The sequence below is a fragment of the Melanostigma gelatinosum genome (genome assembly GCF_949748355.1).
Source record: "Melanostigma gelatinosum genome assembly, chromosome: 10".
NCBI lineage: Eukaryota > Metazoa > Chordata > Actinopteri > Perciformes > Zoarcidae > Melanostigma > Melanostigma gelatinosum.
Window position 1 is genome coordinate 14,800,452 of NC_136643.1, and position 27,061 is coordinate 14,827,512.

At 41.2% G+C, this 27,061-nt stretch overlaps 2 protein-coding genes across 2 annotated transcripts; one reads left to right on the forward strand and one right to left on the reverse strand.

Annotated features, from left to right (window-relative positions):
- Window positions 1-2,504: 2,504 nt before the first annotated feature.
- Window positions 2,505-5,108, forward strand: slitrk5b (SLIT and NTRK-like family, member 5b; the record flags this gene model as incomplete). The annotated part of the gene is made up of 1 exon (XM_079277484.1): window positions 2,505-5,108. The coding sequence occupies one exon, from the start codon at window positions 2,505-2,507 to the stop codon at window positions 5,106-5,108; it is 2,604 nt and encodes an 867-aa protein (XP_079133610.1).
- An 18,102-nt stretch (window positions 5,109-23,210) lies between these two features.
- fastkd5 (FAST kinase domains 5) lies at window positions 23,211-25,696 on the reverse strand (the record flags this gene model as incomplete). Its single annotated transcript, XM_079276816.1, has 1 exon — window positions 23,211-25,696. One exon carries the CDS (start codon window positions 25,694-25,696, stop codon window positions 23,258-23,260), a length of 2,439 nt encoding a protein of 812 aa, XP_079132942.1. The 3' UTR covers window positions 23,211-23,257.
- Between the last annotated feature and the right edge of the window lie 1,365 nt (window positions 25,697-27,061).

A 27,061-nucleotide genomic window follows, 5' to 3' on the forward strand; every position in this document is an offset into this window, starting at 1 on the left:
GATGAAAATACTTAAAAAACATTCAGGTTAAGAGCGTTTTTTAAGGTCTGTTGAGGATAGTGGAGATTGCAGAGCCTCGTGGCAGCAGAGATGAAAAACATGTTGTAGTGTGCCTTTATTTCTAGAGCTGCCAGAGGAGTGGCTGCCCTGGGCACTTAAGGATCCACGTGGGGGGTGGGAAGTGTCATCCATGATGGCTGGTAATGTGGCCATCATCTTCTTCTCCCCCACCTCCTCGAGGGAGACCAGAGATACTCTGAGATCATGTTCTCAGACGTCCTGCTGTTAGACTTATTGTAACCAAAGATGTTTTTCATGCTCCTGTAAACTCGCTCACATTATTCTGCGGCAGTCTGTCCTCAGTCTTCCTCCTGTAACAGTTTCTGGACTCCCTGATCTTCCTCTTCTGCTTTTTCTGTACCCACCTCTGTTCTTCTTTGTCCCTGACATAAAAGAGCTCTGTCATTCAGCAGAGGCTTTAGTTCAGGGGGGACCCATAACTTTGTTGGAAAAACACTGCACCTCCCGATGGACACACTGTTTTCAAAGATTAGTCTGCAAAGGGAGTCTGCAATGTCCTCGCCTTGCAACCAGCTCTTCCAAGTCACTTCCTTTGAAGCGGCCTCTGGTAGCCTCATCTGGCCATCGCCGCGCTGTCTTCATGGTCACAGGTTGTTTCAATACCAGGGGCTTCTACTCAGGCCTACATTTTTAAATGCAAGTACAATTAATGGTGATTAAAATAGTATTTTCTTTCTTTTTCCAAATTGCTTAAATTTAATTTAGACCACATGTGCAAATATTCACAGGACCAAAAGCTTTAGAGTGTCCTCTGTGGAGACTAAAACTCAGATAATACTATGACAATACCAGGAAATAAAATCCTTGCATAATGTGTTGACACAATACTCTTAAAAAGCTCTGTGTTGTCTTGTGTTGCACTTCTGATGCATCAAAGGCTTCTGAGAGCCCTGACAGTAATGTTGCTGGGAGACGAAAGCAGAGAAGTTCACTGGGATAACGCATGTTTTTCTATACTCCAGCTGGACACAGATGACACATTTCGACACACCATCTGTAAGGAACATACATCACAGGCGCTACCCATCATCCCCTGTAGCACAGTTCCAACTCCATTTGTGTATTTCTGACCTTGGAGCACATAATTGTTAGTCATCATCATTTTCTTCCAGTCATTTGTGATGCTAATTTCTTTTTGTGCGCCTCTGCATGTGTGTGTGTGTGTGTGTGGCGAAGTGTGTGTCTGAAGAGTAGCTGTCTTCTGCTCCTAGTTGGTGAAGATTGCGTTCAGTGCTGTGGAAGACTTGGAGAGATGAGGCTCATATCATGCATCGCCTGTGTGTGCCTCACGCTCCTGCTGAACATTGTAACCATGGATGAACAACAGTGATCATCAAACTGCAGAGAGATACAACATGTGAAGGTCCTCAAAATGCAAAGACACAAAATCCACAATTGAATGAACATTTCATTAAAATAAAAGAATAAAAAACTGACTTCTCTAATTCAAATATTTGTGATGACAGCTGTTTTGCTCCATCTGCATAATTTGCTCATCATATTGCAACAGATTTTGGGACATTTTTGTAGGTCAACATCTTTTGGGGGGGGATATATCTCGATGCTCCACTGAGCTGATTCTTTGTGCTTGAAATAATGACTTGACATCCTCCCGACCACAGAGTCAGCGCGCGTGCTTGCGTGCGCGAGCGTCCACGGAGAGAGAGAGAGAGAGAGAGAGCGAGCGCGTGAAAGAGGGCGAATAAGCAACTTTGTTACCGAGCATAGCTGTGTCTCCTCCGGCACCGCGTGGTAAGAGAGAGGCATTTGGCAGTTATGGTCGATCAGCGTTTATTTCATCTTCTCCGGTGCATTTGAGGCGACGAACGCACTCGCACTGATTAGATCCCGTTTCCTCTTTCGTTTTGACGGATTCAAAATAAAAGATGTGCTGAAATACCCAAACGAGCCTACATCTTCATCAGCGTGCGTGAGGTATGTATTTCCATCAGGATTTAAGACAGAAAGTATGCTGGTTTTATTGTGTCCAACAAGGCGTGCACTATGATGCACAATCTCAGCTAACCTACAATTTGCATGTCTTTAAATTCAAACCAGCATTTAATTGCATGTTGATAACAAGCAAATGCGATGCGGCTTCGCCTCACAGCGGATTTAGACCATTGTTTTGCGCTCATCTCTTGCTTTGACCTTGCTTCTTTGTTATTCACATAGCTGGAAGGAGTTGCTTTCTATCCAGCTTTGTTTGAGCCATTTTAAAATCAGCAGCCAAAGATAGAAGTTACCCCTGGGTAACAGCAAATGAACCTTTGACTCATGCAGGCTACAGCTTGTTGTGTGTGGAAGTTGCTTTCATTGCAGTCTGCCTGTTTTACATCACCATGTATATGTCTTTTACTTCTAGATGACACTGACGATACCTTAGCGGGACTGTGAACTCGGCCAACATTTTTTGCAGGAAAATGCATCTTTGGATTTCATATGTTTTGCTAAGTGCAATAACAGTGTGCACTGTTGAGATGTTGGGCAGTTATGGAGAAATATGCCAAAGACTGTGTGCCTGTGAAGAGAGAGAAGGGATACTCACAGTGAGCTGTGAAAACAGAGGAGTTGTAAGTCTCTCAGACATAAGTCCAGTGTACTTCTCCCAGTATCATCTGCTGCTTACAGGGAATCTTTTGAAAAAGCTATCTGCCAATGATTTTCTTGAGTACAAAGGACTTACCATATTACACCTGGGAAATAATGACATATCTGAGGTTGAAGCAGGAGCATTTAATGGACTTCAGCGATTAAAACGATTGCATCTTAACAATAACAAAATTGATGTCTTGAAGGAAGAGTTATTCTTTGGCCTTGAAAGTCTGGAATATCTACAATTTGATTATAATTATATCACTCATGTGGCCCCTAATGCCTTGAGCACACTTCGAAATCTGGAGGTCCTGATTCTCAATGACAACTTAATATCTAGTCTGCCGGTGAACATTTTCCAGTATGTACCATTGACTCATCTGGATTTAAGGGGGAATCAGCTCAAAGTGCTTCCCTACTCAGGTGTGCTGGAGCACATGCACAGTGTGGTGGAGTTACAGCTGGAGGAGAACCCTTGGAACTGTTCGTGTGAGCTGATTGCGCTTAAAACCTGGCTCGAGAGCATATCATACGCGGCTTTAGTCGGCGATGTTGTATGTGAGTTCCCTTTCCGGCTCCATGGGAGAGATCTTGATGAGGTTTCAAAACAGGAGTTGTGCCCAAGGAGAGCCATTGCTGAATATGAGATGCCACTCCTGCCACATTTGAGCACCGATGCATACCATAGGACCATGCCAGCTCTTGTCACAGCCTCCTTCACCTCATCTGGGATCGCTCGGTCCTCATCAAGACCCACTAAGGGACCTCGCCAGTCAGGCAAATTGAAATCAAGGCCCACTGCTCGCTCCCCATCGAATAAACCACAACATTATGGGCAGATTGATTCATATCAGACCAAGTCCCCCGTGCCTTTAGATTGCCCAACTGCCTGCACCTGCAACCTTCAAATTTCAGACCTCGGCCTGAATGTGAACTGCCAGGAGCGAAAGATTGAACATGTCTCTGACTTAAATCCCAAACCTTACAATCCCAAAAAGATGTATCTAACAGGGAATTATATCCCAGTGGTGCGTCGATCCGATTTTATCGAAGCGACTGGGTTGGATTTGCTTCATCTTGGTAACAATCGAGTATCTCACATACATGACCGAGCTTTTGGCGATTTGACACATCTAAGAAGACTATACCTTAACGGGAATTTGATTGACCATCTAACAGCTGACATGTTTTATGGACTGGAGACCCTAAAGTTCTTGTATTTAGAATACAACATCATTAAAGAGGTCGGTTCTGACACCTTTCAACACGTACCCAAACTTCAGCTTCTTTTTCTGAACAATAACCTCTTGAAAACTTTACCCGTGGGAACATTTAATAGCCTGACATTAGCCAGGCTAAATCTTCGCAACAACCATTTGCGATATCTTCCGGTCAGCGGCGTGCTAGATCAGCTTACAGCACTGGTGCAAGTCGATTTGTTCGAGAATCCCTGGGATTGCTCATGTAGGATACTGGCATTAAAGATGTGGCTGGAGCAGCTTAGCACAGGCACAGTTGTAAATAATGTAATTTGTGGTTCACCCAAAAAGCTTGCTGGGGAGGATATGAGATACATTAAGACAACAAATGTTTGCCCTAATAACTCTGATATCCTTGCCTCCATGATCCCACCCTCTGAAGAGTCTTTCCCTGGCAGCACTATCACCATAGAAACATCCTTGGACTCTGACGCACAATACAGCGCCATTCCTGTATCCGTGATGATTCTTGCCCTTCTCCTCATCTTCATTGTGTCTGTGTTTGTGGCTGCAGGATTGTTCGTGGTCATGAAAAAGCGACATCAAAAGTATCAAAACGAGCATAATAACTCCATGAATGCTTGCATTAGCTCTCTCAACGTGGAATATGGCCTTTACAAAAAGGGTTCCACTCCTAAAGTCCGAACATCTGCTGGACATGTGTATGAGTACATCCCACCTCCCACAGACACAGCATGCAGAACCACTGCCCAAACCCAGACGGACAGCAAATCAGTGGATGGATTTAGAGACTTTGACGAGTTGAGCGGCGCTTTTCTGGGTAACTCGGATGAAGAGGCAGCCAGTAATGTTATAAGCACGGAATACAGTGTCACCACTCCGGAGCCTCTGAACAAGCCCTCCACCCCTCACCAAGATGACCAGCGTTACTATAGAGAGGTGCTTGAGCCCGACAAGCACACATGCTACAGCAGTACGTTACCATGCAGGCATGCGGCACATTCATCAAGTCAGTATGCCTCAGACTTCGATGCCAGGCATCAATACATGCACCCAGATAGAATACAACAGACAATCCTCTATTGTGCATCACCAAGTACTGTCTATGTGGAGCCCAACAGGAGTGAGTACTGGGAACTAAAAGCAAAGCTTCATATTGATCCCGATCACCTTGAGGTTCTTGAAAAACGAACGACATTTACACAGTTTTAAGAGACTCGACCCGTGGACGGTCAAAGTAGATGCATTGATGCAATGTATTCGTTTTTATCAGGAATCAGACCATGTTTAGAAAAACAGGCAGCACTATTCTATCACCTTTATTAGTACAATGGATTGTGAGCTACAGTATGCATTTCTGGGAATCATGTGTCACAGGATTGACTAATAAAAAACTCGTTTTAAAGTAGCACTTATCCCTTTACCCCATGGTGTCTAACAGTTTGGTTTAAATGTGTTAATATGACCAAGCAACCAGAAATTTGGGGCTCTCATGACTCATCCCTACATGAAATCCATCCTGGAGCTGTTTCATCGACAAATATGTGAGACTGAGTTTAGACTCCCAAATTAGCTGCATTTCATGAGTGTTAATGTGTGCCGATGATGTGTTGTTATCCCCAAATAAGCCAGGTTTTTGTTACAATTATATGCATAGCTCCCAGTTCTGTCAAACGTATTCAAGACGAAACTCACACATGAGATTAAATCAAATTTATGCTGTAAGTAGATTCATGTGTTCATTTGACCTGCGTTCAGGTGTTGACAATAGTCACAAGAGTTAGGAAATTGTGCTCCTGTGAAAGATGGACTTAGACACGGTACGGAGGCAGTTTTTCCTCCAGTATGCACGGCTCTGGGATAATAATATTAAATGCATGAGATCACAAACCAAATTCCAATGTAATATCTCAAATTACAGATTATGAGGCCAGTGAATCTGTGCTTTCGTGTTTGCAGATTTGGGGGGGGGGAGTATAATGAATATATCCTAATAATATACTGAACAGATGTAATCGGTGGTATTCCCTCAGAGCCTCCCCAGCTCTGTTGTTTATTATGTGTGACATGTTGCAATTGTATTGAGTTAAATATCAATGTATCGTAACTTCACTCAGAAACATTGTAACTAAAAGATTATAGTCACAGCGGTATTCAGATGAATTGTAACTGAAAGAAAATGAGCTCTAAATGTCTTTATCATATTTCACAAGTATGCATTTACATGTACATACAGCTTGAAAACACACTTGGTAAAAATTGATTGAGTTTCTACATTTATTTGTAGCAGATCGAAAGCCCTTCACACAAAAAGCAGCTCGTAATATATCCAAAGTTTGACACTCAGGAGTACGTCAAAGCACATTCCTGTGTTTTATTGTACCCTTACAACCTTTTCTCTTTATTATGTGTCTTCCAGTTGCAATGCATTTGAGTAGATTTGCAATACAGTAAGAGTCTAATATATCCCCACAAACTTCTGTTTGACATTCAGATGAATTTCAGTCACATCTGTCCCTATAAAACATAAATGATTGCATATTTTTATACAAACAAATATTTCTTTTCATTCTTTCTTTCTTTTCATAAAAATGCACTATTGACTTCTACAGGTCACCAATGATGTCACTTTCTGAAATGCACAATATGGTAACACGTGCAAAATAGCCATAGAAGTAGGATTGATAACTGTATACATAAAAGTACCACATGTTAAAAAGTCTTGCGCTGTGCATAGATGTGTAGCGAATACGTAGACAATCTGTATAAAATGCCAACAGCTCATCCTCTCAGCCACCAGCCAACACTCATCAATGTGATATTTAATAATATTATCACATCCCATAAATGTTTATTTCAAATTTAAAACTCATGCATATTCAAAAGGTACTCTTGTACCACTTTTTGGAAAATTAATTTTTTATAAAACTTTATTTATCTTTAATGACATGTGTTTTAGGGGAATACTGATAGGACTTTTGAGTATTACGTCACAAAGAAAAACACCCGCTCATGATTTGGCAGTTTGTTTTCATCTGTTTGGTGCAGGGTCGCATCCTTTTCTCTCTTTTTAAGGAGAGGATTGATGGAAAGTGCAACAAATGAGTGTAACAAATGCGTAAAGGTTTGCCAGAGCTTTATGGATAGAAAAGCACAAGAAATGAATGCTTGGGTGGATCGAGTCGTCTTTACGCATATAAAATGTTCTATGCTCTAAAGGAATCTAAGCACATCATCCAGTCATAATGCAGTCGTACTAATTTCTGGATTAATAGTATAAGCCCAGAAATCTGACTTTCCCTGAGAGTTTATTACACAGAGTAAATTCACATCTTAAGCAGTGTTATGCACTGGACCTGTCATCTTAACTCAGCTAATTAGAGGACATGGTGTATCTGGACCCTGTCGGCATGTCACCATGCATTACACTGCAGCATTAGTCATGCTGTTTATCAAGTATACAGTCTTGGTTGGTTGCCTTTCACGTCTTCAGAATCTTTTTGTGATTATTTTGTCACTTGACCTGTGTCTGCTCTTTGGAAACGCATCAGAACCAATGACATGGAATCTACACAGTGCTGCATGATGTAAACCTGCACAGGGTTGGTCTTTGTCACATGTAGGATTTGTTGTTGTTAATGTATTGCTGTGAAGTTTGTGGTGAAAACACTGTAACACCTGCACAGACAGATCAACACATGTTTGTATTGTGAGCAGTGGCCGCCATTCAGTTCGTTGTTTCAGTTCTCCAAATAATAGTTATTTTTTAAATGTGTAGTAGATTTTGTGCAACTAAACTAATGCAACAGAAATGTTATCGTTTGGCCGAGTATTTGGAGGAAAATCCACAAAAAAACTTTCAACATTTTATTTGTCATGTTTCTTTCAATTTGTGAGAATCTTGCAAAAACAAATGTGTAACGGAACACTGTATATAACAGACATTTGTAATATGTTTTGCTCTTTCTGCTTTTTGTAATCAATGACCAAATGCCGATATATGTCACATGTGAAACTACAAATACTGATAACGCAAAAATATGTTGAATTGAAATGTGACTGTCCTGTGTACGTATGCAAACGTAATATTTGCAAAGAAGAAGAGATCCATTTAGTGTCTTATTCTTATTCAGAAATGTTATGTTTGCTTCTCTTTGTTTTGTTTTCATGAAATTGTGTTTTTTTTTTTTATGTCAACCTCTGATTTGTAAATAGAACACTTCATCAGCATTTCCATGCAAACTTGCATTGACTCTGAAAAGCAAAAACCTGGTCTCTTATTGCAGAAACACAGTACAATTATGACTACGTGGGGTGAATATATTTACAATGTGCTGTGTCTTTAGTTGTCAGCTGACGAATAAAAGATTTGCATTCCTTTGGTATACCCTTGTTTCTGTGTTCCCTTCACCTTCTCAACCATGGTGTGTGAAGTAAATGGCACAGGGAGGACCGTTTTTGAAAATGCTGCACAAAACCCCATTGGTATTTTTTAAAACATGACTAAAATTACAATATCCAATTCAAATGTTCAGATCAAGCCATTGTCATAGTTTCAACTATCGGGAAATAAAGAAAAGGGCTGTGTTGCATAATAAACATTGAGATGGCATAGTACTGTGTGGCGCCTCAGTACCACCCAAAGACGTTTTGACTAACGACTCAAATGATCAATTCTCTCATGTATAAATAAAATGATTATCTGATGCCTAAAGCGTCACAGCAGCTGCACAAATAGTAGCAGAACAGGCCTAGGGCTGAATTACAACATTTACTTTGACCAAATGTGAGTTTCTTGTACACTACTGAATTAAAAATGTTTGTTCTTGAGCATCTCATGGCAACAGAGGATGTATTTGTTGTGTCAATTGTGAATGAAGTAAAGAAGTGACCTTACTGTAACTGTGCGTCAGGAACACATCTGTGTGCACGTGCACGCAGACACTTGCAGAGAAACTATATCCTTTGCAGACATAGCCGTATCCATGGAAACATCCAATTACCTGACACAGAAAAAACAATTTGACGTACGACACTGACAACTGCCAACTAATTTGTAACTCAGCCCTGATAATCATGCTGTTGCTCTTTGTTGCATGTCTTTGAATTGTACACATTGAAAGACTAAAGCTGGCATGAAATGCATTGCCCTGCATTGCATTTTGGTGTGACTGACAGGATCTGTCAGGAAAAAATGACCATATTAATAAGACAACAAACCAGGCTGGATCACCTTTTGATTGATGGTGTTATGTTGCTGCTTGAAGACCCCAATTCAGCTAGGGAGAGGGAAATTAGGGCAGATCTACATTATGTAAGCTTGAAGAGATGTGTCAGGCAGTGTAAAGACAGCATACGACTGGAAGCATTCACCAAAGGAAGAGCCTTTACTATAGCTTAAACCAGGCGAGCAAACACAGTAGAAATACCACTGACTCAAGACCTCCTTGATATGTCTCTATTTCTTTCACAGCGGAATCTCACATCTGGCAACAATACATATGTTGCCAGATGTGAGATTCCGCAGTTGTTCCAGTTGTTAGTCTCAGACTGTGTTTCTGTCCCTGGAGCTTCTTTAGTCTTCTGTTTCCATATGCGGCAATGCTCCGTCTCTCTCTCACTGTGCATGTGTGTTTGAATGTGTGTGTGTGTGTGTGTGTGTGTGTGTGTGTTTGTGTGTGTGTGTGTGTGTGTGTGCATAAATGATTGACTCAGAGTGTATTCATGCTTGCCTCAAGGACTTCAGCCAACCAATGTGGCAATACCTTTTTCCTCTTTTTTTTGTCTTCAGGGTTTTTGTTTCGAAATCCCTCATACAACTCTCCAGCAAAGTAAAGGGCTTCAGTCATAATTTATGGATTGCAGTTTGAACATAAACTAGCATTTATCAGTGTCCAGTGTGCTTGTTCATACTGCATGTCAGGGTAAGGTCCATCGTGTTAGATTGATTTGAAGAGAAATTTCATGCTGTTGAGTTTAGAGCGGTATTTACAAAACCCGGAGGATTTGGATTCGGGATGTGCGAAACTTCACTAGTACATCTTCAACAACTGGAAACAGTATGTGTGAGACACAGTAATATTTATGAGGGCTTATCCGGGCTTATGACGTGAGAAAAGTGACAAAATCCCTCTTGATCCTCCCATTGATGGTATACACTCAACATGAGAATGATATTTCACACCCAGAGAAAAAGAAACTCTTTGGCACAAGGTGAAATAAAATGTTGTGTTGTGAATACAGTGAATTGATGTTGATAAGAGGCTTTCAAAGCTATTGCTCTGTATTAGACTGTAGACTGTATGCATGATACCATTCTTCGAGATTTCCTGCCAGTATTCAGACAATTGTTAATTTTCCCCCTGTTCAAAAATGATCCACTCTGAATAAAATGTTGTCCCTCCTTCAGTTAGCAGCACACTGTGCAGCTCAGATGCTGCCCTGCAGAGTCTCTCATCTCGCATTAACCTCTGTGCAAGCCTGATATCCATCCACTTTTTATCAGCCCATTTTCCTTGTGGCTCTTCAGCACATCAAGGGCATGTCCTTCTCCGTATCTTGGCCTGAAGTGTCAATATAACTGCTACAACAGACTGGCCCCGCTTTATCCTGTAATTTATTGTGCCAACAAACAGGCCTCGGTGGACTACCCCATTTGTGATTATGTGTGACTTTACACCGCACTAAATCAGTTTCTTGTCTCACGGCAAGTTTATTTATAAATGCGGCAGACCATGGGTGATCCACTGTGGCAGTGTCTCCTCCTGATTTGAAAAAGATGTGACCTGAAAGGGCCCTGTTTGTGTTTCCTCATTCAGTCGAGAGAGGGAGAGACACAAATCTCACAATAAAAAAACAAGCCCTGCCAGAACAACGATGCTGTACTCAAGATCAGAGACAGTAAAGAGGGGCATGCTTTTCTGCAGAAGCAATGGCAACTGACCATTTGAACAAAAGCGTTTTTGCATTTAAGTTTAGAATGTCGGATTATTCTAATACAATCACACTGTGCCTTAAACACAAATAGCTAAAACAATTTATAGTCATATGCTGCATTATTTCAAACAATATTTTCGTAGAAGTGTAAAGATTCCACACACCGACATGAATGTGACGAGGCTGTGAAGCTTTTGAATGAAGTATGAAGTGTGAGTGGACTATTACAGATTGCTCATGTACTGTGGCAGCATGGACTGAAATGCAGCTATTGCTGCACTGTTGCATATTTCCTTCTTCTCTTTCCCGGCCATCTCATAAAACCGAACCGACAGCTGGAGCAAGCCAACTCACCGCTCGTCTTCAAATGTTCAAATGTTCAGTTTGTTTTGACAAGTATAGCATTTAATCTGATCAGACGTTTCTTGTTACGGTGCGCATCCCTGTAATGTATTTCCTATTGAGTTTGTGAAGGGCAGACTTATAAGGCAAGGCAAGTTTATTTGTATAGCACATTTCAACAACAAGGTAATTCAAAGTGCTTCACATAAAACCATTAAAAGCATCAAAACACAAGGCAAAAGAAAAGGAGATTTTAAAAACAATTAAAAAACAGTGTAAGAAATAAAATGCAGTAGTGAAATGCAGGAAATTGATTAATATATGAATTGAATGTGGTTCAATTAAAGGCAGCAGCAAACAGAAAGGTCTTCAATCTTGATTTAAATGAGCTGAGGGTCTCAGCAGACCTGCAGCTTTCTGGGACTTTGTTCCAGATATGTGGAGCAGAAAAACTGAACGCTGCTTCTCCATGTTTAGTTCTGACTCTGGGAACAGAAAGTAGACCGGTCCCAGACGACCTGAGGGGTCGGGATGGTTCATAAGGTAGCAGCAGAGCAGAGATGTATTTTGGCCCTAAACCATTCAGTGCTTTGTAAACCAACAGCAGGATTTTAAAGTCAATTCTTTGTTGGACAGGAAGCCAGTGCAAAGACCTCAGAACTGGAGTGATGTGATCCACCCTCCAGGAAAGACGAATTATTGTACTGAGTTTGTGTAACATCAGTCCCACATTTTCTCTAATAGGTTGGTATTAAATCCGTAGTTGTACTAGTTGTGGTTTATCTCCGATGAATGGTGAGTGGATGTGATGCCAGCGAAGCATAAGGTGTAACGTGCAACGTGTAAGGGTGCACTATACTGCAGAATTGTAAGAAAATGTGTAATTTGATGATTTCTGAGCCATTTCTTTAACTTGATAATTGTTAAAATTATTGGATTTCTAAATAAATGTTTCTTGTATATTGTATATAACTGAAAGACTTGATCTGCAGTGCTGTGTTGATCATAACCCTCTAAATGGAGTTGAGCTCGTTGCAGCAAGTACCAGCCGTCACCCAAGCCTCTCCTTCCACGACTGTGCTCAGAGCTATAGTACAGGTAGCTGTGGATGTGTGTTGAAAAGTGAAATGGTTTGTAAGGGTGCAGCACCTTTGCTGTACGAAACCAAATTCATTTTCATAAATTCACTCCACATATGTGTCAATCTTAAATATATATTTTTTTCTTTTAAAGATTGGGAGACAATGCATCATTTCTTAACAGTCTTGTCATGTTTGAATATAACTTAAGCTCTTGGGCAACATGAGTGAAAGCCACACTACATTTGGAAAATGCCTTATTTTCTCCCTGGCACAGTGTCAGACAAATGATGCGACACCTAATCAGCTGATCAGACGGATTTGGTACCTTTGCTCAAGGACACTGCAGCATAACAGACATTTAGGGTGCCAGGGGAACCTACAGGGACCCTCGTCACCACACATGCTTTCTGCATTTTGTTCTGTAACTTAAGCGCACAGGACACGGCTACTACCACGGCAAACTACAACATAAACCCCAACATGTCAGGCACAGGTGACTGTCCACCTAAATCAGCGTTCTCCTAAAGCTCACGCACAGAAAACATTGTAATACCTTTTAGTTACTCTTCCGTTTTTGTATTTTTCTATGAATCTAACTGTGACTGCAGTTTCATTGATCATCCTATTTTTGTATAACCACAATTCAGTGCATCTCAGATACCCAGAGAGAAATATTTGTATTGTACACAGCATTGTCTACAACTTTTCTCTCTGCTTAGTTGGTGGCAACTCAGACACTATTACATTTAAACTTGAGGATAACTTTTTTAGCAGTATATAGTTCAAGGCATAGCGAGACTCTCATTTTACACTGAGCTCTCGTGACATGCTGAGGGTGCGCAGCGGTTCCTGAAAGCACTTTTCCGTGTTTCTGTCTCTCTTTGCTGTGAGTATCCTTGTGGAATACAAGCTACAATGAATCCAGACAGATGGCAAGGTGGGGGGTGCTGAACCCCAGGGAGCACTGCCACATACAAGCTGTCAAACAAATGTCTTCACTCAGCTTTATTTGTTGTTATATTATAATGAGATCCTGACTTTGACTTTCATTTTCACAATTGTTCAGATGTCCAAAAGACCTGCGATCGCAGTGTTGAAACCACATTCTTGGTTCTCGTTACAAAGTTTACGTATACATTTCCCTGTTAATTATATTATTGTTGTGCCAAAAGCATCTTCATATTCTCTATGAATGTATTCGGGCAACGACGCCATCGTGAATTTACATAAAGTGAAGTAGCAAATAGGTCATGAATATCATTAAAATGTAGAAAGCAGCACTTGAAAGAGTGGTAACTCTATGCCTCAGCATTTGACCATCCATATATCGCCTCGTTAACTACACTGGAAAGCATTATTTGCTGAAGGCTGTGTACTGCGAGCTGGTGGCATCAAAACAGTTCTTTCAAGTTCTTCCCCGTGCTAAGTATTGTGCAACTACACGATTCCTCACAAGCCAAAAGACTGAGAAGACCTGCCGGCATGTGTCAGCTCTGGTAATACTGAGGAAGCTCAGATGCAATTTATGTAAGACACTACTTCACTGTTGACTGGATAATTGACAGGCTATTGTTGGTTAACTGCCAACATTTCCCAGATTTCCCAAAAGACATGTCAAATGTGTCCAGCCAACCGCTTAAAGACTTCAACACTTTTGACAAGGATTGTTTTTACTTTTCAACAAACAATAACATATGCCTTTGAATTATTTGAAAGATGTCATGGTACAATATATATATATATATTAATTTAAGAGTAAAAAGTTATTTTAAACTCCACAGTCTCTTGTAACCGTATACAGTGTCTTGCTAAACCTTATATTAGTAATATACCAACAGTCCTGTGAATGTCAATCATGGAGGAGTACTTGAAAGTCAATGAACATACTGACATTAAGCAATTATTTGTTGAACATTTGATAATAGTCAACTGGAAATATCAAGCAGATAATCTTTTACAAATATTTTAACAGGTAACACGCTTGAATATGTACAGATACCCGAGACATTTGACGGTGGACTTTCAAATCAAATTGAATCATTGATCGATTTGCTTTTGACCCTTCTCCGCTTTTGGAACTCAGTCAACGAGAACTTGACTCTGGCTGTCTTAATGTCGTTCCTTTGAGTTCAAATCTTTTGTGCGTCTGAGCCAATACATTTTAAGACATCTATTCAATTTAAGACTGTTAACACGCCCACATTTTCTGCTATGCTTGTGGCGGCAATGTCTTTCTGATGGTCGTTCGGTCCAGCACTTAGGTCCAGACTGAAATACCTCAACAACGATATGTGTCTTTGTCGTGCTAGAACGTGCCACCACAAATGCTTTCCAACCAATATTTTAACAATATATTTAAAAAGAAGAAGGGATATGAATGAAGTACTGGCTTAAATCGAAGTGCACTAACAAAACAAAAAAAGTGCAACATCGTGGTGGCCTAAATGGCCCCTCTGGAAAGCTTGAAAAAATATATTTTCATTTATTTTGTAACACGACAGCCACCTGCTGCAGCTGAGCTCTGCGACTGTGAGGAACCTCCTCAGGGCTATTTTGGGTTGATACTAAATGTGACTCCTCTGCATAGCAAGCTAAAGAGAAGGTAAGGATGAAGGAGATAAGCATTAAGAGTGATGCTGAAACCTGTCATCCTTTAACAATGAGTGATAAAAAACAATCTCCACACTGGTTTGCAATATGAAACTCATAATGTAGGATGAATTATTCAAAGCCACTCTTTTAGATTTCACAATGTCTGTTAATAATTCATCGCACATCCTGCACATTTGAAAATACCTTTTGTTTGTTTGTTTGGTGGTTTACATGCATATTTATAGTTTATTGTAATTCGAAAAGTCTGAATTTAAGCAATCCTTCAAAGAAAGAAAAACAAAACATGTTTTTAAAAAATCAAATTAGATTTGTGTCTTATATATCTTGCAGTGAAATACTCCAGACCTTTCAAAGACAGCGATGGATTCCTAGACCATGATAAACTCGTACGAACGGATTACGCCACGTTTCCACCCCTTTGATCAAAGTGTTGATTGTGGTCTTGATGGGTTCTTTTACCCACCGGGAGGATTCTTCCACTGACGTGTTAACGCAGTTAAACACGACACCTACAGCCACTGGCTACCAGATCAAAGCAACATCCACTCACAGGAAAACAGTCAAGCAGGGAAAAGGTTAGTTGCTATAGCAACTTATACTTTATTATACTTGTATGGTCTCATACAATTTTATTATCAGGACAAAAGCTACATTAACTACATTAATCAACCAAGCAACAACACCTGCTGAGATGATTGCAGGTTTTGTTTATGGACTCCTGTTTATTTACAGGCGTTACAGACAGTGTAATAAAACATGAATGTACTGTGCATTAGCTGCACATCTTCACATTTTTCATTAGACTGTCACAGATTATCACATTTTGAACACGGGATTTTGTCATGCATGTATATATAAATGGCATGTCCTCCTCTCCCTCCCAGGAGACATTTCTATGGCACAGGAGGTTGACAACATCAAATATTCACACTTGGATTTACTACACGCGAAATAAGAGCGTCCTTGGGAGTCTGACATCTCCTGTATAATTAAGTTGTCCGGATTAAAGCAGGAATGGAGTCTAATCAGCAGCAGGATACGTTGATAAGCAATAAGCCACGAAGAGAGAGAAATTATTAAAAGCTCTTTCTGATCAGAAGGTCCCATAATGCATCAATCCTCAGGAATGAGGCCAACCACTTTGGTGTGCCATACAGTCAAAGCCATTAAATATGTGGTTTTGACAGCTGTAGCAACCTGTGCTAGCTTAGAGCGGTGCATAAGCAGTACAGTAAGGGAGGAAGACACAAGACATGACCTGCCTTCGTACAGAATGTCATTGATTTTAGTTTGTTATTTCTGGGAATATAAAACAATATGTGTGTGTAACACAAAACCGCTTTGGAACTGTAGCTTCTTTCCTGGAATTTTCCGGGTAATTTAAAATAGCTCCTATTTTTCAATCTCTCTGATGTATGCGAAGCTTCCTGACTATGTTTCTGTTGTGTGCTTTGATATCCATCCCGTCCCTTTTGGTAGACACTCTTATTTACCGTCGGCTTTGGCTCTTTGGTAGCTGAGCACCCATTTAAAATGTTCCTCTCAGTCCGATAGCAGCACTTTGGCACCTACTGTAGCACAGAAAAACAATTACGATTGCGCACCACTTCTGTGAAAACAGCCATTATTCATTATTAGTCATGCGGTGGAAAGAAAGGCACTCCTCTTATTTAATTTAACTAAGTCTACCCTGTAAATGAATACCATGACAATACACCGTCACAATAAGCATCTTCTCATAAAAGGGAAATGTGGTACAATAATGTGCAGCAGAGCACAATGTTGATGCAATGTCAAGGCAATGTGAATGTAAAATCCATCAATTATTTACAAATGGAACATTGGAAAGATTTTACATTTCTCCAGCTCTTTCATCCACTGTCTTCCTGTGCATGCCTCTTGATAATGTAGTAAGGACAGAATTCATTTACAAATGTGTGTGCGCGTGTGTTTGTCAGTGTGCTGCCTGTGCGTCCATCTCTGACGCTGTGTTTACCTGATCTCTGAGTGTCTGAATGTAATTAATCGTCACACAATAGTTAACTCATCACTTTAAATTTGTCTGCCAGGGTTACTAAGGTGTAATTACAGACTAAAATATGTTCTCCCACTCAGCAGGAAATGGTTTCCTTGCGCATAAAAGCGAGGGATGTGGACACATTCAATTCAGGCTCAGGGTTAGGCCGTGCATCACTCTGTGCACAGCGTTATTTTGTATTCTATCTAACAGTGAATACAACTTTGAGATCAACAATCTGAAGCTGACTACAGAGAATAGAGAAACTGGTTTTACATCAGAGGCATGGAGGATTTCATGTCTGGATGTTTGTTCCGGTTCCTGATGTTGCAATTCCTGCATCACCTCTTTGTGGCATTTCTGCTTCTATTTATAATAGCGCTGCAAATATAACATGAATACACTATACATGTGTCAACAGAAGGACCCCATGTTCTGAAGTCTCAGTTCAACTACCAACATAAAATATAGCAAGATATTGTTATTCATTAACCAGCTTCTTGTGTCAAAGATGGGGAAAAGGGGAGGATAACCATGAAGATGATGAGAAGAGTATTCCACTTTCTGCTGTGGGCATTTGGAGACAAAGTGCCTTTCAGTAATTCAGCACAGGACATGGTCCTCAATGGATATTTATCGGGAATAAACCAAGAAATGGCCACAGACAAGGACAGAGGGCGTTCCCTTGAGGACAATTTGTGATATAAGGCGAGATAAATCAAATGTATTTGACGTTTGAAATTTGAAGATTGTTCAACGATCTGAATGTCAGTAATAATGGAGTGCTGGCACAAGGCACATTTATAAATCTTTGACAAACATTTTGAAACAACTGATTCGGTTAATAAATTAACAATGATATTGTAGTGCTGTCATCTTTGGAATAAATTACCTTTCAATTATCAACGAAGCTCAAGAGTTACAACATACAGTATGATGGTTCATGTGACAGCTAGCTGGCAGCAAAGTGTACAAAATTCACTGCAATCGTAAATTGAATCTTGTTGATATTTATCTATGTTCAGACGTCTTTGATTATTTAGTTTTACCTTCACATTATTTGATCAAGCTCTACAGGTCCTCTACAGATTCAATTCCTCCATCTATTCATCTGAAGCTCTCGCCTGTGTATCCTGTGAGAGTGGCTTTTGTTTTACAGGTATGTGTTTAAAGCATTAATGGAGTGTTTGCTTATAGCCTCTATGTCCTTTTTTATTTTTTTTTTTGCATTTCATCATCTAATTAGCACAAATTTAAGTGTTAAACACAGACATTTGTCCCCACTTATGTGACTTAATTGTTTGATTCTGACAGATTATGCTTTTTAAAGCTGAAGTAATCTGTATATCGTATTAATAAATGCTTCCAGCTTTGGATGAGAAATACAAAACATCTTTCACATGTAATGAAACTTTGTGGCAAACCAACAAATAACTATCACCTCCTCCACAGTCTCCCTTCAGCTACATGGAGTGTTTCAGTCTCTTCCAGCTGATTGTTTTGGTTTTAGTCTGCAACGGTTACTGCTCTCTTCTCGCTTACAGCAGCAGGCAGGTGTGCAACCTTCCATGGGCCAAATGGACAGCATGAGTTCACTAAATCCATCATGACAGACGCATTTGCACATGCAAATCTTCAGCATCCCACTGCTAAGTCAAATTCTTTCAAAAAAATGTCAGTGTCCCTGGTTAGATGGTCATCTCTCACATTCCTACAGGCGACTAACCGCTTAAGTAATTGTGCATGACTTTGACTTTTATTTTTCTTTAAATGCCAAAAATACAACACTAATAATCCAAATCAACTGTGTTCCTGAGGTGACCAGTTGTATCCCTTAATAAACGAGGAACCAAGCAGCAAATCTTGAACTTGATTAAGTTAATAAACGTCTATCAACAGCAGCAAAGACAAGTGCTGAATGCAAACAGTCCCTATCAGTCGCGTCGCTGCAGCGGTTGGTTCAGCAGAGTGTGTGTGTTTGGAATCTTAAAGGCAAGGATCCAGACACAGTATTGAATGCCACAGAAGGGGTCAGAAAGGAAGGTGCTACAGAGACATTCAGGAGTAGTTAGTGCCATCATCGTGCAGAATTGCGATGGGGTTAATTTGTTGTCACTCTCCAGGGAAAATAATTTGCTCTGGAACTCGATCAAGTCTGTGAAGTGTTTTTTTTTTGTGACAAGTAGTCGTAGGTGGTGTTGCAGAAGTGCTTAGAAAATATGTGACATTAGGATTTGTCTGTCTCATACAATAAGCTAAGTTAAGGATTTATAGTCGACAGACAGTAGTATCTCTATGTTGAAATACCTTAAGAAATGTTGATGCAAATTCAGGCTGTGCAGACTGTGCCGGATTAGTTTCTGAGAAAAGCAAAAGAATTGAAATGCAAATAAGACAGGGATTACTGAGAGAGCATTCACTCTACCAGAGCTTCCTCCATTAACGGGGGGGAATACTGGTCGCGTTTGAAAATAGTGCCTAAGCCCGATGATTATTCTCTGGTTACTTGTTGTTTATAGCAAGTTAATAACTCATTAAATGTCTTGTCATCAGTCGGTCATGGACAAATAAGAGAACGTTTAGCAGCTTGCTTGGTAGATTTCCTCAGAATACAATATAACAACAGAATAATGATCCGATCTAAGCCGATTATCATTCCCATTCCTCCACACACTGATAAAGTGCAGTCCCTATTCCCTGATCATGTTTGCCCTTGTTAGCGTCAACCTGAAAACATAATGGAGCTGACACAACATCAGTGAGAGAGCTAACGTTTTCTCCCATAGGTAAGGGATTTATTTGACTCTCCAATGAGGCGCATTTCAATCCAAAAAGAATGGTGTTAAATGAGAAAGTGAATCATCTCAACTTCAAAAGCACGCTCCCTGAACACTCAGAGGTGTGAAATTTGTAGCTGCAGGAACGGCACTGACTTGAAAGGCATCAAATGATGAATCTCTTGTACTGTTTTTCAGATCTGCAAATAATAGGAAAGGTATTTATTGACTTTTCTCTAACTTGTTAACGTGTTTCTGTCTCATATGCTATAGGTCTACAAATCAATTGCACTGTTAAAAACATTTAATATTGACAAAATGTAAATTGAATGTTCCTTTAATAGGTTATTACGCTTGTTAAGACTGTTATCTGAACACAGTTATGAACATCTTGCATTTATATTGATGTGAGTTGCATGAATATATATACAAGTATAAAGGGGTCATGGGACTATTTCGTCATTATCAGTCAGCCATAATGTGCTGTTTTCTTAGTTGAGAGTGCCCTCTGCTGGGCGATTGTAACATCTCTCTCTCCATTCATTCTCCTCTCACTCATCCTGATCAGGGAGCACCGGAGCAACCACAGTCCCTTTACCCAGCAGCCTCCTCCAGCTCCTCCTGAGGGGGTCATCAAGTGCTCCCACGCATGCTGGCAGATGTAGTGTTGATTGAATTTGTCTTTCCCACTGCTCACTTCCTCTCCTCCCTTTATACCACTTGTCTCCCATCAGCAAGTAACTTCAAGTAAGGGTGGTGAAGGATACAGGGGAGAATTAGGATTTGCTGATATTATCAAAAGTCTGTGTCCGTTACTGAAGTGGTAAATTAAATCTTCAGTCCAATTGGCAATTGTAAAACCAAGTGCTCCAGATCCTGGGTTTCTGCTTTCCATTGTACTGGATCAACAAGGAGATATGAAGTGCAAGAGGCTGATATGGGCCACAAAATACCCTTCACGCTGAGAAAGAACATTCAGGTTATTAGTTTGTACATCCAGATTTTAGGAATGCTAGTTCTGTCTGGGCATGAGGCATGCCATTAAAAAATAAATCTCCTCACAGGATGTTCTTGTCCTTTTTTTTCCAAGACAATGTTTCCTAGTCAGAGACCTTGAAGCTGTTTTTGTCTTCTACACTGGGACAGCTGGCAAGATGGAAACACTAACATCGGTTTCTAGGTCACAAAGGAAAAGGGGGGGGGAAGGGATGGAAAGGAGAAACATCTTAAGGGGAACACAACACCTGTAGTCTCTCCAGTATCACTACACCAAGGTCTCATCACAGCTTTTTCTTCAGGGAGTAACAAGGATATCCTGCTCTAGGTTCCCAACCCAGGATATGACAGCTATGACATAAACAATGCTTTCTCATGTTTTTTTCAAATTCTGTTCATTGTTATACATTCATAATAAAACACAGTCCATTCACTAAAAATATATATTTGTTGTCTTGCTTTTCCGACAAAGACCAACGTGATAATTTTGCATGTCTTGTTTCTACAAACGTGTTTACATTGCTTAGTAGCCTATGCTTTTTAAATGGACTTCTAATTGTATAGCGCTTTTCCGGCCACTCAAAGCGCTTTAACACGATGTCATTATTCACCCATTCACATTCATACAATGATGGCTCACAGGGGCTCCCATGCATGGTGCCACCTGCCCGTCAGCTAACTAACATTCATACCCATTCATATACCGCAGGCCAGCCTATACGGGAGGAATTTGAGGTTAAGTGTATTGCCCGAGGACACATGGACACGGACTAAAGGGATCAAACCGCCGATCCTCTGATTGAAGGACGACCCTGCTCTACTGAGCCAGTCGCCCATGAAAGCATGTTGTAAAGCAAAGATGTAGATTTGTTTCTACCTCTGATTTATGACCTACACCAGAACTCAAAATGGATATTAATGGGTCTGTTTAGCAACCCTCTTTTGTTGTTCTAATATTCTTACACCGCCTCATGTTCATACAAGGTGATGGAACAATATCCTAATGTGTCAAAGAAAAAGGACAGTCTCCTCTACAGATAGAAAACTATAAACAGTAAGATCTGTGAACGCCCCCTGATCCGCTGCAGTGGAGGTATAAGAGATGGACCGATGACATCCAGAGTGAGATCATATTGTATGACGGCTTGGAGGAGTCAAACGCGGGAACATCACATTCATCCCAGTGTGAAAGAACTCATTTCCCAGAGTCAGTGGCTGCAACCAGCCTGTCACTTACATGCTCAGACAGTTTCTATGGTGTTTCAAGTTTTGCATGATCTGCCACATAAATCATGTTTGCGTCGAAGGTTGTCACAAAAAAAGTGAAAAGTGAAATGTGCTTAATGCTGTTGTACATTGTGTTTGTGGGAAGCCTTTAACATGCAATACATGTTGAGCCTTTCAGTGAGGTGTTTGCATGAGACAATACCAGTAGTATTGCATTCTATGAATATAATACTGAAAGATAGTTATTTTGTCCACCTTGTGAACAAATAAACCCACTTAAATAGAACGCCACACACCAGTGAAGTATTTGTTATTTCATAGGTATGAAGCTAAAAGCAGCTGTAGCTACTGTACTTTCAAAGGTTTTGTTTTCCGGTTTATTTTGTACAATATTTCTTGTTGTTAAACATCGTCGGTTCATCTAAATTTAAGAAGGCTACTGCCTTGATTGTCCATTGTGTGAAAATATTCAGTAAACCTGATCCAGAGGCCGTATCCTGCAACATGAACCCTTCTTCAAAAACACTGACGTATTTTCCTATTAAAAGAAAAAGGTGTTCGTCGTATAAATGCAGGCCAGACAAAGTCATCAATTACTGCTCCCAAAAGTCTCTGAAACAGGCCCGCCATAAAAATAAAAATAAAAAACTCATATTGAAGTTATTTCCATATCAGTCTTAAATAAAAGGTTTTTCAAAATGTAAGACAATATTCAGTAGTATAGGAGCAAACATGAAAACACCCCAGTAACACAAATTAACACAACAATTGCTTTGTGGAACAAACCTTATTCACCTCAGCGGGAACTTAGCTCCCCATTTCCAACCAGCAGGAGTCTGTCTGATGAACAAGGCATTAGGTACAGATCATTCACTCTGCTGGGAAATCGTGTTGCTCTCCTTTGGTATTAAATTGCAATGGATTTTAATCCGGTCTATATCAAATTGCATAACAAATTCCATGGTTAACGAGCAGTCACAATACAAAAAAAACAACTGGATCTTTGACGTGCAAAGCGGGCAGCAATTTAAAAACACTTTAAAACAGATGCTTCTGAGCTCTGAGATTACCGTCATGATGATGGTGAGTTTGATTAAGATTCATGCAAAACATTGTTTTGTCTAAACTCTTCCACAGATCCTGGAAGGCATGAGCAAAATCTTGCAGGATTGTATGAAATGATGAGGACAGTGAGGAGTTGAGTTAAATTTGCATAATTTATACAAAAATCCTGAAGATGTTTCTTAAACTCAACAATGAAAAACGGTGGTATAGACAAGCTGTTCCTCTCCTTAATACACAGTTTTCTCTGCTTTGTGCTAACAAACTCAGAAAGGGAGGGGGGGGGGGGTTGGTGGGGTCAGGGAATCATTACAGACTGTTGTAGAGTTTGCAGTGCAGATGTGCCAGCTTCTCAGCCCTGCTTTTCCTCAGCAAGGGGAACCACTCCTTATGGGTAAGCTCTACAACCGTGTAGCCTGCCAACTTCAACTGCCTCCTCTTCATGGCATGAAGGCCCAGCAACTGCTGTGAATGGTAGCAATAGTGGTTCCTGCTGGAAACTTGGATTGCGAGTTTGACTGTGCCTTTGGAGTCCCGAGGGGCTGAGCCTTGGCTCCGGGGTTTGGTAAGAGTTTCTATTAAGTCACTGGTCAGGTCTAGCCCTGTGTCAAACAGTCTCCCACCTTCATCCGGCTCTACTCTGTGGAGAGATGTAGGCTCAACCGTAGGAGAAGGGGGTAAAGGTTCCGTGTCTTTTTTTGCATTAGTTAGCTGTGCTAAAAGATCCTCAGTTATAGTTACTCCTACATTCACTCTTTCCCAACCCTGATGAGAAGGATGTTCGGGTGAACTGTTATCTTGAGATAGTGTGGCTGTGTGGGATGCTGGGTTCACGGGTATTGGCTGTCCAGCGGAGTCAAGGTGTACTTCCAGGTCGATGGAGCGAGTGTGGGGGAGAATCATTCTCTTAGATACAAACTTCTCTCCTCCCAGCAGATCCTGCAGAGCAGACTCTGCCTCCCGAACCTCTGGTTTCTGGCACACGTCCGATTGAGCAAACCTCCACAGCATGTCTGCCACCTCCTCTCTCAGTTCACAGCTTAGCCGCGGGCCCCTCCACTCAGGCAACTCCAGAGCCACGGCTTCGTCTAAAGTGAACAAGTCTTTTTTCAGCTCCAGCTGTGCGGATTTCAGTGCTAAGTTGACAAAGTCAGGACTCAAAGCTAGTGCTATTAGGTCCTCTGGAAACTGCGAGACAAAGGCCAGGCCTAGAAGACCAGTGAGCAGATGCTCTGGGTATCGTTGGAATTCAGCTTTCCGCCTCCTCAGGGCCTCTGTAAGGCTCGGATAGAAGCTTGGGCTCTGGGCTGGGAGAAACCCTAATGTGCCAAAGGCCCACAGCAGTTTGCATGAGTCTTTGCTCCTGCAGTGTGGCACCAGCGAGGGAACTCTCTCAGCAATTGCCAATAGGATGTCATCATCGCGGTAATGCAGCGCTGCACAGGCCAGTGCCACATGCATTAGCCCCTTGACACCCATCCTGTGGGCCCGTCGAGGAACTTCCTGTGCCATGGCCTGCAGCCACGCCCCGTGATACAGGTAGCTGAAACGCAGGAATTTCAGCACATTCACCATGGCAAAGTCGCTCATCTCCTCCACGAAAGAGTGTGCCTTATCGATAATACGATTCACTGCCCCCTCAGATATGGAAGTCTGGGATTTGAATAGCCCCAAGCATACGGCACCAACTTCCTCAGGGTAAAGTTGCTGTACGTGACGCATGAGAAGCTGCTCCACAGGATGGATCAAGTCTTTTGAGCACTGCCTACTCTCTCCCGTTATATACAACAGCTGCACCAGCTCAGGGACCCCCGTCTGTCCCAGATGCAGGCGGACGGAATCATAGAGGTGCCGTAAGAAGTGGGGGACCTGCCGCCCGATACAACGCCACAAGTCAGCGGCTAACAGCAACTGGTGTAGACTCAACTGGTCGGCCCGGCGGATCAGCTCGGCCTCATACAGCCCGAGGACGGTGTGGGCGGAGGGCATGTCCAGCCACACAAAGGACCGCAGCACCTCCAGCAGCTGAAGTTGAGTGAAGAGGCGGAGGTGTTCCACAGAATATCGGAGGAGCATGATGAAGCGCTGGTCACTCCTCACTAACGGCATCTTGTCCGGGTGCAAGCGGCTGAGCTCCGTAAGAAAATGAGACACATCAGATGGTTTCATGCTGCCTTTTAAAACAGCCACTCTTTGGAGCAGTGGCACGGCCTCTTCCCATTCGATCGGGTGAGGCCGCTGCGTGAGGTCAAGGGTCGTGGAGGCATACCCTGGCCGACATTTGAGGAAGGCACGTGGATCTACTTTAACATCTGGCGGTGCCAGTTTTCTGTCGTATGGTGAAACCGATGGCCTCTCTGGTTCAGGGCCTTTGTTGAAAGCTAAGTCAAGAAGTGTGTTATTTGAGCTGGAGAGATGCCGCGAACAACTCACACTGTAGTGATTGCTCTGCTGCCAGAAGGAAGGTGCGAGAGTGTCGAGACACTGTTCATCCTCATCATTATCTGTTTGGCTCCGGGAGGTTGCTGAGTTCCACACAGAGGGATGATATGAGGAGGGGTTGTAATACAGCCTGTATCCTCCTTGGGGAGAGGCTTCCTGGTGTTGCAATACTTCTTTCTTCCCCTCATGATCATCCATCTCATCCTCCTGTTTGACAGGCACAAGCTGAGCCTGGGTAAAGTCCTTTCTCCAGCCTGGGAGGTAGCGTAGCCTGGGCACCCGACGACACAGCACACAGGCAGCCATCAATCTGCCAGGCAAAAAATGTTATATACCTCTAACAAACTGTCACAAATATCTTTTAACAATAAAACGTCCAGTACAGTATAGGTGAGTGAATACCCCTCGATGAGAACCATGATTAAAATACACTAATGGTACTATACATTTATATGCACAACACTGCTTATAAACAACTGTTAGACACACTCACAGAAACAAAAGATTTACTCCTGATTACATTTCAAAAGTTTGAATACACACATGTCGCCGTTAGCTGTCAGATTTGATGGAAACCCTGACGCTACAGTCGACATCTTTATAACCAGGAGATACCTTATTTTGTATAACTCAGAGTTGAGCTCTGACATGCATGTCATAGTCAAAGTAGAGCAGCCACATTGTAGAATGGGAATGTGATGTCAGTCGGCGTAATAAATAATTAAAATAACATCACCCACATGAATGCATATCATATAACAGAACGGTAAACTCACCTTTAACTCTCCAGCATCAAGAGGGAACTGTTATTAACAGTTCTGAACGTGAAAAACCTCATGAAGTTAAGAGAGGAAACAAACGTGCTACGATTACGACCGGAACTCAAGTACTACAACCTTCAAAATAAAAGGAAACCTACATAATAGATAGACAATGTAAGCATCGAAGAGCTAAAATCAGATAGGATATCATGCTGCTGTGTACACATTATAATTTGGTGTGGGAATATTCAGTGTCCCTATTAGATTCCATGACAAATGATTGGAAAGAATCGTGTCAGACTTGTGGTGTTACATTATTGTGGCAGGTTGATGTGGCTTCCGTGAAGAGCAGCCATGACTGAGCGGACTGTACAGAGCGTGACCTACGGCAACCGGGAAGCTTCAAACATCAGGGCGACAAAACTCAAAATGAGAAATAAAAATCTTTCATAAAAAAAAGGTAGCATGCGTCTGCAGTTATGAGTTATTCCAATAGGTTTTAATTATACGACAAACCTTTGTTTAATAGCTATCTTTATTTTTTATATTTTGATCAAACCAAAACTTTGAAAAAGATATCTGAAAGAACTTAAGTATTCCATAAAATGTATAATTGTAATTGTTTAGCATACCATTATAATAGCATACCAGTAATTTTACACTCAGTTTAGTTACCTGCATAATTATATAATAATTGTTATACACATTCGGTAGGGATCTGTTTGTAAAAAATTTAAATCCCTTTAAGCTCAAGAGAGTCAGAGTCACAGTCAGAGCTTTTGTTTTGTTATTCAATGTTTCCTATTGTTCTATGTTTCTTTATGTATTTTCTGAAGCTCAATAATATTGAAGCATAATATTGGAATATTTAATTTGAAGAAATCCCTTTCAGTTTACCAAACATGAAGCA